Genomic DNA, 13,709 nt, shown 5'->3' on the forward strand with positions numbered 1-13,709 from the left:
AACAGTTTCAGACAGTTGGAAATATGCTTGGAAAGGTGGCAGCAGCTGTATTCACAGATGATGTAAATTGTGCTGAATGTGTACTACCATAAGCTTGCCAGATTCTCCAAGATCACTAGTCAGAGGTGGTTTTCTAATGGATTAATTTCTTTTGTTGTGGTGAGAGAAAGGGTATTCTCTCTTAGGCCTGGTGGTAAAGGTGCTGATTTATACTCTAAACTAGTGTAATTACCCAACAGAAGTGATTACCTAGTGCCCCAAACTACCCTCACAAATGCTATGCAACGTATGCAAAATCAGCACCTTTCCTTCTGCCCTGAGAAAAAACATTTTTGCTCAGGTTTGGTTCCATTTAGTTATATTAAATCTGCCACACATTTTGCTAATTTAATACATCAAAACTTTCTGTCAGATGAGTCTGAAGAGAAACATGTTCAGTTCACCTTGGTAAGCACAAGTTCTGTGTCAGAAGGTACTTTATTAAAACCCAGCGTGTTTAAAAGAGCTAGGTTCATTCACACATGGATGACTGCAAGATACCATTTCAAATACAGTTAATGTCAGTACTCTTTTGACCCATACTTTTGAAATTATTAATTGGAAATTCTGCATGCCAAAATCATGAAATAATAAAATTAAATTAAGTCAGTCTGATGACATAAGCCTTGTGCAGGAAATCTCATTCCATATGTGAGAGGACAACCCCACATTTTTCAATGTTTGGAGTTGCCTTTCTCCATTCCCCCCCCCTCCAAATTGTTTATTAGGCAAGTTTAATTTTGGAAGTCAATCTGAGGAAGACAGTAGTGTTTCTAAACACAATATTAAAACCCATTTCAGATACTGTTCACAGTCTGTAAGGGCTCAGTTCATGACAGGGCTGCACAAGAGCATACAGCACGAAGCTGCTGCCTCAGAAGTCTTTGTCTGTTGCAATGATTCCCATCAAAATTAAGCACACCACAAAATCATTCTTTATAAAACTGTTAAGCAGCCATCCACATAAATGAAAGCTTTCAAGAGCTGCACTTGACAAACACGAAATAAACGTATCAATTTAACTCACAAGTTTTATAATGCCAGAGTAAATGTGCTCCTTAGTCCAAGATAAACAGCCCCACTCTTGGTTCTGAAGAATGCTGAAGCTATTCTGCCATCTGTCCCACGTTTTGTGCATTCTAGCTAACTGCAGGCCCAACAAGGAATGAGCTGCACCACCAAAGTGTCTGTATTTAATAAAAAAGAGCCTACATGGTTTGCTAAAACTGCTTGTTTTGCTTGGCAAGGCTCTTTTTTCCTTCAAAAGAAAAAAAGGTAATCTACCAATTAAATTCATCACCAAAGCAATTTACTTGCCATTTTGTTTAGGCCTTATATAAACCTTTGTTTTGCAGATCCCAGATACTTTAAACACAACCACTAAAATTTGAAACCAGATAATGAAACAACAGAGCCATTGCTACCACTGAATTTCAAGTAATGTCAGCCTTTTTACTGAGGCAAAACTCCATTCAGCTCCTCCCAAAAGCTGCAGCTTGGGAACTCTTTTCTCTCAACATACCGTAGAGAAAGACACGAATCAGTAAAATTGAGGCAAATTTTTAACATTCAAAAATCTGTTTTTACAAGTCATTTTATTGTGATCTATTTTTCCAGATAAGGATAATTTGAAATTTTGATCATATACAGTGAAATCAGCAAAAAGAGGCCCCAAAACACAGGAAGGATTTCACTGAAGCTTTTGGAAAGTGAACAAGCTGCTTTGCCTGTTTTGTGTGCAACAACTAAGGCTACAAAACAATTCCAAGGCAGCCACGTTTTCTTAGCATAGCTGGATGAAGTGGGAAGGATAATATTTTTATTAATGAGAGGACATTTTATACTGTGGAGCTTTTTATTTATGGATACGGTTTTTTACACAGACTTGCTCCATTCTCTACCCTGTATCTCTGCTACCAATCTCATTCTTCATATCAGTTATCAGCTTCCCAGAAAATAATTTGGGAGAACAAATACAAGCAATCCCGTTTGAAGACAACAGAAAAGGGATTCATGTAGAGACACACTGACCCCAAAATCTTCCTCTGAATAACTGCTCTCTGGGATAGAATCTGCCTTTAAATACAACCTGCTCTTCCCAGGCTTGAGACACTCTGCTGTCCAGCGGGCACAGCCTTGTACATCACTGGGACTGCAGTGCTCTAAACAGGCTCTAGAGCAGGAACAGCAGCATGCTTTTGGTATTTCTGCTTTCCAGGGTTTGTGCCACTTGCAAACACTACCGGCAGGTAGTTTCTCTCATGAGGTACATCCCTGATAATGTCAATTACATTCCTGATAAGAATACAAAGGAGCACTAGATTAAGAGCAAGAAAATTAGGCACATCAATGCAAGCAATTTAGAGCAGATTATTTTTTGGTGCAAAATTGTATTTTTTTTTGCTTGCAGTCTTTAAGTATCTGCAGCAGATTTTAAGGAATATTCAGGTGCCTAAAAATAGTTGCAATGTATCTCCGTGCACTTTTGAGAGAGCACCTAAAAAGTTTTCTAAAAAATGAACAATGTTTCCAGCCACTCCAAAATCCAGCCTGTAAACCAAGCTCTTAAATTCTGTGCACATTAAATGTGCACATCTTAAATCTGTGCACATTAATACAAAACCCCACTGTAGTATGGAATGACTATTATTATGGAAATGCCTACTTTAAAGGAAATACAGATATACCTACTAATACCATTTCGTATGTGAATGTATTTCCATTATCAAAGATTCTGAGGAACCTTCTCCTCTTACCTGTATTAGGATCTTTTACTACAATGTCAGAAATCTCAAAGAGTTTGAGAGGCAAGGGCATCTTTCTGTTGGAAGCAATAGTTTTCAGCAGCCCAGGAAGGAGGGTTGTACGTGCCACCTGCAGGACAAACAGAGATGCTGCAAGTCAAATCCCTTCCAAAATATCTTGTTTTGTTTTGTTTTGTTTTGTCCATTTGTAACAAGAATTTAAAAGCAGTCAAGTATAAATACTGCACTTATCTCTTATGTTTAAGCAACTTTGATTTAGAATTACTAAACCTTGAAATGTACATTCTCTCCATGTTCTATACACTGCATTTTCTCAAAGAGTTTATATGTGAACTTAAGAACTGGTACTATTTCACAGGTGGCTGAGTTGCAGCGCAGGGTAGAATAATAATATAGGAAGTGAAAAATTCCCATAAATTTACTATCACTTATACAAAAGGCAAATTCTAAGTGCAGTTTTGGAAATATCAAGTGTTATCTAATATGTTATCTTTATACTGCAGGAAAATGCTATGTAATATTCAGTCATGGACACCTGAAATCTATAGAAAATGTGTTCAAAAAACCAAGAGATAATCACACCTGTGAATGTACCTGTAAGAACAGTAACATTTCCTGTGTTCTCCATTCAGAGACTTCCTTTGAATTGCACCTTATTTTATTTGTAAAACTAGAAGAGTCTGATTCAGTGAAGCTAATGTAAGAGGGGTGGCAATGACCGTCTGCTCCTTGACTGGAGCTTAAAAGTCACCATGTACTCAGCCACAGTTACTCCTCATGGAGTAACCATGCTTGGTCATGCAGCATTTCTGTCTGTTTGTCCTCCTTTTCTTAACCAAGGAGGAGTTCCAGCTGCACACTCAGTGTAAGATGGACCCTGGCATCATCCTGCCCTTCCTTTGCTGGCAGAGGACAAGGGATGGGGAGAGTCATCTTCAGAATCTCATCCCAGCTGCCATCTAAAGCTGAAAGTTTATAGTGCATCACAAAGGGCAATCTTTCTCAGTTTTCAGGGAGGCCTACAGATTTTAAAAGATTGAAGTTATTTTTGCTACAAGGAATTTTCCATCCAATAATAACCCTGCTTAGCAGCACTGCTACTGCAAAGGCCTACAGTCTTGAAAGAACAGGAGTCTGAAATTGTATCTGGCTAGAGGGGCTGTCATGTTTTCTCTTTTTGTTCACACTTTATTGTTTGTTGGGAGCACATTCTATGTTGCTCACTGTAATCACTATGCTAAATGACAGAAATGAACAGGTGGTAATGGTCTAAACAGGTTCCAACAGTGTCTTGCATGACTGCTTATTTGTGGTACCAAATAAAAGGTGTGCAAAATTTCTGTTCTTGAATCTCAGAGCAGCAGAAGACTCATCAATATTAGAGATAAGATCTAGTAAGGTATTTCAGAAACTCAGAGAAATCAGATGTACTGAAGGTCTTAAGGAAAAAATAAACTACAAGTCACAAAATATTAATACCTAACAGACTCCTAAAACTTTTCAAAACCTTTCTAAAGTGAGTTTACCTTTGTATTTCTTAGGCTAGAAAGAAAAAAAATGGGGCCTCTAAATTTACATTCTTTGTAAACTAAAGCATCTTAAAAAAACCAGGAACACTCTCAAAAAGAAGTATAAAACCTATAGGTACACTTTGGTATTTTCAGAATTGTTGAGAATACCATACTTGAGCTCTCAGTTTCTGCTCTAGTCAAGATCAAATGATCTAAAAAGGAGTACTAAAATACTTCAAGAGCATCACAGAATTTAAAAAAAAAAAAAAAAAAAGCACAAACAAAACCCAAAACAAGAATAATGATGATCAGTATTTAAAAAAACACCAACCCAAATGTTTCCTATCCAAAGCTCAGGAAGTTTAGAGATTGCCAAGTCTAATAGTTCCTTCTATGTTGAATAGGTTTTCTAGATGAGGGAGCTGATCAACCATCTGGGATCTTCTGCAATAAGACTGCTCAGTTTTGCCACATTCTGCCACACAGAGCATGGTACTTTGCTTTCTTGAAAAGCTGATAGTATTTCACACCGGAAGAGAGATTTCTCAGTGGACTAACAGAAGATGACACATTCAGCACATAAATATATGCAAGCTCTTTAATGCAGGAAATGTAGCTTATAGTTTATCAATTTTTTTTCCTGTAGGTTCCTTTCTCTCCTTTTTAAATGGAGAATCCATGACAATATTGCTTTCCAAGTGTAAATGATCTCACCTGAAATTCTGTCGTTTTGGGGTTAGCTATGCGCACGGCGTTTGTTGCAGAGATATCCATGCCAAGTTTATCTGCAATATCTTCCTGAGAACACTGAAAATGAGACAAAAACCTATCAAGGTCAAGTACTTAAAATAGACAGTAAGCCAGTGATGAAATCTGGTATCAAGAATGAACAATGGAATTGTAGCACTGCCCCATAATATATCCTCTCACACATAACACTCATAATACAAATTAAGCCCTAGTCTTTAGACTAAGTAGGCAAACTGGTTGACTTAAAAATGTTAATTACTAAATAAAATAAGGCAGTGTTTAAAAAAAAAAAAAAAAGGCAAGCGTTTATTTAGGCTTCTGCCATGGATTGTTGTCATTTATTTTAAAAACAGGCTCAGATTCTGCACCCTGACTTGCAGTGGGTGAAGTATTTTATTCTGAAAATAGCACTTGCAGAAGGACTGGTATCTATTCTTTTACACAAAGTACAACAATCCCCTGAGGGGCACTTACACAAAGTACAGTACTGTCTATGAAAAACAGTTCATATGGCCAAGCCTTCAATTTTTAGAGCTGCATAAGATTCTTGTAATTTATTCAATTTTTGGGGTTGAAAAAGTATTTTTCAATATTTTTAAATCCTGTATTCTACAGGTGTATTTTTAAGCTGGTCAGTAAAACAATATGCATTCGCTTTATCAGGCTCAGCCAATGTCTGTGCACATACTGCAATAAATGCTGCTTTTAAGATCCACACTTCAGATTTCCAAAATTTATAGCTTTATTAGAGTAATCAAGAAACCAGTAGCAGACTAGGCATGTAATTGAGGATTTGCTTGTGTACTGCAGTCTCCCAGAAATGTTCCCTTTGCACTGGCAGCACTCACAAAGTGTGTTGATAGACCAACTGTGAGAAAAATGAGCAGATGATACCATCTGAAAAAGTGGATTATCGAATAATCATTAAAAAAATCCCAAATAACACAAGGAATGCTGAACGTAGGAGGAGAAAACTGTGGTAAACAGTTTTCAGATGTGTATCTAAACTACAGCATGTTACTGTGATTTAAATAAATGCATTCTGGCTAAACTGGAGCTCCTCACAGAAGGCAACATTATTGTGCACAAGTGTAATTTGGGGCTCTAACCAAGAAAGAGATTGAGTGCACAAATTCATAAGCACTGTTTGTCATATAACACTGGGGTACAGAATGTTGTAGCATAAATTATATCAAAGTTATCAAAGTCATAAGCCTCACACTGGTGTTTGAATAAAGTGTTGGGGACACAGCAGACTGTGAATTTCATCCTGCCACAGCAGAAATACAAATATGAAATGTGATACCATGACACACTGCATGACCTTCAAAAGTTCTGCTGTTGCAGTTCATAAAGGTTCTCAGTAGTAGCAATGTAGTGTAGTAATGTAGTAATGTAATATATTACATGTTCCAGATATATTACCTATTCAGTGCTGAAAAAAACCGAACCATGTGTTCAAAGAACCAAGCAAGAGTGCAGCACTCAAAAATGAATAGTGAATTAGGAAATATTAGTTTTGGATAACAATATTAATAATAAAGAAAAACTTTAAATAAAGACATAAATAAGAATTAAGAAAAACTTTAAAAGCTTGACTATATTTACTGTTTCCTCAACATCGTAGTAACCACAGGTCTGAATACCTCTGCCAGATATTAGCACTGCAGGAGGCAATACTACTTACTGTTCTGGTTACTTAAATGAGTTAATACCAAGTATTAAAACTGGAATATATTTTTCAAAATGAGACCAAATTTTGCTTTTGAAGCTCCATGAAATCTGAAGGTGTTAAAATTTTATTCAGTCCATTCAAATTACCAAATCTGGTTGCAATACCTGAACTTTTCAACTACCAGAAGTGTTTTAGGAGCCTGAAATGCTGCATCTTAAAATATTTGAGTAAATTAGTAAAAAACAATCTGTGAGCAGCAGATCACACTCTCTCTTAAGAGGTTGGGTACTTTCAAGGATTTATACCTCTGGCCATCTAGTAAGTTTTATGTTCAGGAAGAAGTTGAGAAACTCCACAGACATTTTAACAGAGTATGTGATGGTACCTCCCCATATGCTAAAATGTGCACAAGTTGGATATTTAGGCAAAGGCTTTGAGCAGATCTTGCAACAAAAAGGATTTTTTAAAATGTACAATATATTTTCAAAACGTGCCTATGCCAGCCGCCATCTATGGACAGTTACCATATACTTTTGGAGGGCATGGGAGTGTATTTAACTTTTTTGTTTTTAATAGTAGGTCAGGTTCTCTGATCCAGTTCACAACTAAAGGGTATGAGCAAGTGGCCATGACAAAGATGTTGTTTCCTACTGTACATTCTATTTTAGCACAACAATCCTGCTGTATAATTTCCACAGTACAAATTATGGCATCAGTTAATACCAGAGTGGCACTTGCTGCTGCAGAGTCCTAATTCTTGGTCAAAGACTACTAGCATGGCTGTACCAAGTAATACCTAAAACCAGGTGTATTTTATATTTTTTAAAATATAAAATATTCTATATTTTTATCTGTATTTGTTATCTATATACCATATATCTATTTTTTATCTATATTCAAAACACTACCTGTGGTGAAATTTACAAAGGATGTCTCCTTAGTGTCTGTGTATTGTAACTTTTTTATGGGTATTTCTAAAATAAGCTCTTTGCAGACCAAATTGTCTAGTACAAGGAATGGTAGGCAAGTGACAATACTAAAGAAAAATATAGAAACAGGTAAGTCTCAATACACTGTAGGAATACCCACCAGAAAGTACTAAATTTTCATGTTGGTTTTCCAGATTATTGAATTATGATGAATTTTATATCTGGTGACCAAAGTCTTGAGAGAGATTTGCTGTCTTACAATTTCATCCTATCAAGTTAAACTAAAACCAGTCCTTCAGCAGCTATTTCCCTCTCCATACTTAGAACTACATACCACATTAACAGTGACTCATTTAATTTCTCTGACCTACAAACTCACCAAATATTATCCTGTGATTCCAAAGCTCTAGTAAACAATCAGCTGCCAAAACAGTACTGGCTAATACTGGTACATTTATACAACAACATATTCTCAGACCACCCTCTGCAGCTTTGATTGCATTACTATTTGAACATGCAATTAAGAAAAATATGAAATCAGTGTAATATACCAGGGCAAAAGTGAGTGCTTCAGTGAATCCAGCAGCTGCCATGTCCAGTCTCAGAAGTTCTGCGAGCTTATTGAGGGGGAGCTAAAATGAAACAAAACAGTTTTCAGCTTCCCTCTAAAAGCATTTTGCTATTCTTTCCCAAGGTGATTCTGCCTGTTACACGGTGGTGAATTCACTAGGGAGGGACTACGCTTGTGTGCTTAAAATTTTTGAAAGCATTAGCCAGCTGCCTTTAGGCTTGCCTAAGGAAATGAATCTCCCAATTAGAGATTTAATACAGGCTCCCTACTTAAACCCTGCCTTTTTTCAAGTACCAGCAACCACTCGTCTTAGACTTATTCAAATCAGTGGGGCATCTGTTTTGTATCCTATCCATGGTAAATACTTCTCAAGGCAAAGCATGTCAAAATATTTAATTCCTAGGTTCTGTTTTCCCCAAAGCCCTTCTGGCATGCAGCAGTCATTTACTGACAACAGAGCATTCATTTGAAGGGGCAATCTTACTTGATTAGCTATGGTGTACGTTTTCGGAATCACCATCTGAATGTTGTTATAACCATAAGCTATTGCTGCATCTTCTACGATATCACAGGCATGGATAATGTCTGCTCTGGTGGGAGGGATTTCAACCTCTATGTGGTTCCCATTCCCTGTGACGTGTGACTTCAAACACATCCTAGTCAGCAGCTTTGCCAGGCTTGATGGAGTTTCACTGAAACAAAACAAGAGAGTGGTAATTCATGGATTTTGCACTATATTGACTCGCTTTGTAAAGTAATCACTGCTTTTCTGCATTGCCTCATATCCTGAAGAATCTGCAAGTGCTTTATAGACTGTACACAGACCTAGCATACAAACAGAACCAGCTCAGATTCTCACTCATGAGATGGTCATTTTCCTTTACTTCATAACAGTTGTGTGAAGCCATAAAGAATCATTCACTTTCCCTGAAAGCAGGGGACTCTGTTACAGAGTCAATCTAATTACCCAAGATAACCCCTGAATTTTTGATAAATTTAAAAAAAAAAAATCACGTAGTCAAAACATTTTTAAAACAATGCAGTAATCCGTGTCTACTATGTTTTCATTTGCAGTAACACACCTGATTCCAACTTTCTTATTAATGTATTCAGGTTTCACCTTCTCTGTTCGATAAGCCAGCTCCTAAAAAGAATGACAAAGATTTTAAGCATACACAGTGCCTGCCATTTCTACCTAAGAGGATTCAATCTCAGTAATCTAGCTCCTAATTGCCATTCTAAGATGACACCCACAGAAGACAAATGGGGAATATTAGGCTATATTTAGCATTCTAAAGTTAACAGGATTGTTGAAAATATACTCCAGTATGTGATGCAAAAGCTGTTCTTGATTAAGCTGGCAGGGTGAACGCAGCATGAAATCCCCGTTATTGAAACTTCCGATAATTTCTGATAAATGCAACTAACAGGGTCCCTGAAAGTTTCTGGTGAGCAGTTCATCCTAAGTCAAAGCCCTAAAGCACAGAATGGTCATGCATGAGATCTCATGGTCTTGTACAGATCAAATGACTTTTAGGAGGAAAAGGAAGGAAAATTTTCTATTTCATTATTGGCACACAAATACCTACCAGTATTTTACTTAGCAAGTGTGCAGCATATTTAAGACAGTTATTTTGAATGCATTTATGTATTTCGTGTGTTTCTAAACTTCTTGATATACAAATCCTTAAAAACCATAGCATCTGAAACTTGGGGATTTTTTTTCTCTGTTTTATCTAGGGAAGCTGCTTTGGTTACTGCAGAGATTTTTATTTTGTTGGATATCTTTTCAGGATTCTTCATCTTCCTTCTGGTGATTAAAAATGACATTGTGAAAAGAAAAAGCTAAAATGACTCTAGAAAACTTCTCAGCAAAAATAAGTTTCTTTCCCACTAAACAGTTTGTACTCCCTTGGTAAATCTGATTTTATGAACTCAACCAGATCTGTCTTCAGTTACTTTCAGGAAACAGGAGGAATTGCTTTCTTTATACTTATTAAGAGAATAAAAATGTAAGACTCCATTACTGCAAAGAGGTCTGTCTGGGGCTCTGAACTGAGCTTGTAGTCAACATTCTGCCTTTTAGACCTTTACACAGTTGGTGTCTGTAAAGTGAAAAACTGAAAAATGCAGCGTTACAAGGTTATTTTAACTGAAGGGCATTAAAGCTTCCAGATCTGATAAGTACATTATGCTGAGGCTGATTTCACTTGTCCATAGGCTTAAGGCTGAAGGACCTCTTTCTGCATTCATTTCTCCTGATTGGAATATGTAGGTTTTAGAAGTTTTAGACACAGATTATGACCTTTGATTGCAATCTTTACTTGTTCCTGAAAAAGTTCCTATCACAGGCACTCTAAACCATAATAGTGTATTTTTAACCTCATCATAATTCAGTGGAGCTTCAGAATGACTTTCCTAGACAAGGAGAAGCTGGAGTTGGAGTTATTTTTCGTGGGGTTAGAGGAGGTTCTGACTCACTAATACAGAGAAAGTGCCAAGCTGCGTTTTTCACACTACACACCTCAGAAGCAGCACATGCTGCTGCAGGAAAAGAAAACAATGTCCCTCTCAGCAGACTTTGTGTAAGTAAAGCCCTCTCTCCTAAGGACAGAAATATCCCAATGCTGTGCTCACCGGATAGATGTGGGTCTTCCCATTGGGACAAACCACTTCCACTGCTTCAACACTGAGAGAGACAGAAAAATGTAAGTAAAACTGTTAAAACACACGGCCCAGATATAATGTCCCTCTGCCTGGGGATTTATACTCACGTGAATGGTTTCTCACAATATTCACTGAACATCGTGACTATAATATCAAGAACAATTTTTGCCTACAAAACAAACATAATAATCACATTGAAATCTGTCATCTACTTGTGCTGAAGCAGAAAAAAATACCTTAACAAAAACCAGGGAAAATATCTCATACCTTCTTCATTCTATTCTAATTTCCTAGCAGTCTAGAATACTAGATTGAATTTTAAAAAACATTTTCCTTCTGATGCAGACACTTGTGCAAAAGCGTCAAAGTCTTTGGTTTTCAAGGTTCTGAAGCCTTTGTCTGTCTTTTCTAAACTCTGTTCTTTAGAAACACAGGATTTTTAAGACCATTTGGAGCTGGGTCTTTCTAACCTTCTGTCTAATTAGTCATTTTACTGAAGTCCAAGTGAGAATGGAGAGGCTGACTGCATTGTTTAGCAATACGTTTTCAAATAACCTCATTTGCAAATCTTTTTTGTTTTACAGTTAATATTTTAAGAGATCAGTATAATGGAATATAATAATGAGATTCAAATTAATTTATCAATCCACAAAGCATTTTTTTTGATGCCTGACAGTGTTAATTTCCTTCATGTAAACAGAACAACACTATTTATTTTTAATATCAAGACAAGCAATAGCAAGAAGCAGTTATTTATTAGTTTGCTTAGAAGCCACTCCCCAACATGCAAATTTATTTGTGTTGTTAATATACTGTTTTGTAGTAGGGTAAGTTAAAAGCTGTTTTGGTCTTAAGCATCAAGTTACACACTTTAGGGAAACTATCAATGAATGCACAACCTATTCAAGAACAGGCAATTGTAACTCCTCAGCTTTCATGCTTCAGCTTTGAGTTACAGAATTTGCATATGGAAATACTTGAATTTAGCAATTATTTGCACGGCATCCCTGCTTGATAAAGATAACTAAGTAGAAAAATTCTTGTCTTTCTTCCCTCAGCCCAAATTTTCAGTCGGAGACAAAATGAATCTTTACAAAGAGTATTCTGCCAAAACAGGAAGTCTTAGTAAATTTTACTCTTTTCTAAGCTTTTCAGATTTAGAAAAAGTGCTCAAAAAGAACAAACAGTCTCTAATTTACTTGAATTATTTTCTCATACAAGCTGAACACTTAGTGTCAACATAAAGATACAGTAAAATCAAAATTCAGTGAAAACACAATGTTATTTATAGGGCAAGCCTGAAACTGTTTCCAGGGAATTCCCCAGTCCTACAACTTTTGCATTGGAAGGCTGACTCCATATAGTAAATGCCTTGTTGTTGTAGGTCTTTGTATTGGAGTTCTATTATCCAAAGGGAAAACAATTATATTAAAGCATATCAAAAGCAGGAAAGATTAATTTACCTTTGTAATATCTGTGCCTGTACATTCAATAAACACATTTCTGGTATTTAGGCTTATTTTTGTATGATCTCCTAAAACATGTGAAAACAAAAACATGTTAAGAAATATTAATTTTATTGCAATAGCACTGACTCATTTTGTGTCAGAAAGATTATTGTCATCTTCCACAGCTTAAAAAAGCCACTATCTACTGCATCAACATTCACAGCTCTTGGCAGAATAGCAACTCTTTTTATTTTTGAATTTATGAATCAAATAAAAGGAAAAAGGCAGATCAGACACACTGATTGGGTTATGCTTTTCACTGCAAGACACAGGGATCTGTAGGTATCCTGCCACTCAGCTGGAAAAGCCAGCTAACAGAACAGTGGCCATCTGCTGTTAGCAAAGGGCTCTGCACTGACACAGCATCCCATCTTCCCTGGCTTTAGTCTCCCATTCACATCACATGTGTGATACATGCCACTTCCTTGGGCAGGAACTAATGAAATGTTTTTTAAAAATAGAATAAAACTACCAATAGTCATTCTGTGGTCTCCTGACACTGTCTGCTGATACCCTGTGGGTTGCTCTACAGTCGTGATTTAGGTCCTAGCATGGGTCCCTTCTAGGTGTGAATTTGCTTTGTCTATACTGGGAGTTATGATGTGTGCACTGAAGCACATCCCTGTTGAACTCAAAAATTTTCTTGCCTGGAAGAAGCACTTGAAGTGTCTCCTTTGAAAACTGTATGTGAAGGCCCCCAGTAGCTGGTTCCCTACAAAAGTGGGGTCTGTTAGTAAGCCACAAGCAACCTGGAGCAGCCCTGCAGAGATCTCATTCTGCCTGTTAGGTACAGATGGGCAGTGCACACCTGCAGTGAACTCCATAGGTGGGAACCATGCAGGAATGGGCACACACAGTCCTAGAACCGTGTGGGATCATGCCAAATCCAGCCTCTTTGTCCTTCCTGCCTTTCCTTGCACCATTCATTAATGCAGATGCACCCCATCAGAGCCAAAGAAAGCACTTGGATATACATGGGCATTCCTGCTTTGTTTGACCCTGACTTAGCTTCTCTGTTTTCATTTCCTATCTGAGAAATTAGGTCACAGCCAGACTGGAGGTTAGGTGCACCAGAGATCTTAGGACTGAGGGACCCTGTACTCCCTTACAGCTGTGCTGTATCTCTCTGCAGATGGAATGTACTCAGCACCTCTGGACTTGCTTCAAAGCAAATAAAAGCCTTCACTTCAGTGCTTCTAGATAATCCAAACAACCAATACTGATGTTTACACTGCATTATCTGTTTAGAAAGCACCTCTGACCTGGGAGCCTCTCTTAGATACTGTTCTCTAAA

At 37.2% G+C, this 13,709-nt stretch overlaps 1 protein-coding gene across 1 annotated transcript in view; it reads right to left on the reverse strand.

Moving 5' to 3' along the window:
* The window catches only part of FARSB (phenylalanyl-tRNA synthetase subunit beta), a 37,065-nt gene that overhangs the window by 17,765 nt on the left and 5,591 nt on the right, over nt 1–13,709 (reverse strand). Inside the window, exons 8-15 of the mRNA XM_066193160.1 lie at nt 12,371–12,441; nt 11,015–11,076; nt 10,878–10,929; nt 9,323–9,384; nt 8,725–8,932; nt 8,221–8,301; nt 5,030–5,122; nt 2,796–2,913 (exon numbers count right to left, since the gene is read on the reverse strand). Of these exons, the coding sequence (XP_066049257.1) occupies nt 2,796–2,913; nt 5,030–5,122; nt 8,221–8,301; nt 8,725–8,932; nt 9,323–9,384; nt 10,878–10,929; nt 11,015–11,076; nt 12,371–12,441 (747 nt within the window). The remainder of the gene's footprint in view (nt 1–2,795; nt 2,914–5,029; nt 5,123–8,220; nt 8,302–8,724; nt 8,933–9,322; nt 9,385–10,877; nt 10,930–11,014; nt 11,077–12,370; nt 12,442–13,709) is intronic.

Source organism: Chamaea fasciata, unplaced genomic scaffold (assembly GCF_029207755.1).
Source record: "Chamaea fasciata isolate MVZ Bird 193981 ecotype frontalis unplaced genomic scaffold, bChaFas1.0.hap1 SCAF_11, whole genome shotgun sequence".
NCBI lineage: Eukaryota > Metazoa > Chordata > Aves > Passeriformes > Sylviidae > Chamaea > Chamaea fasciata.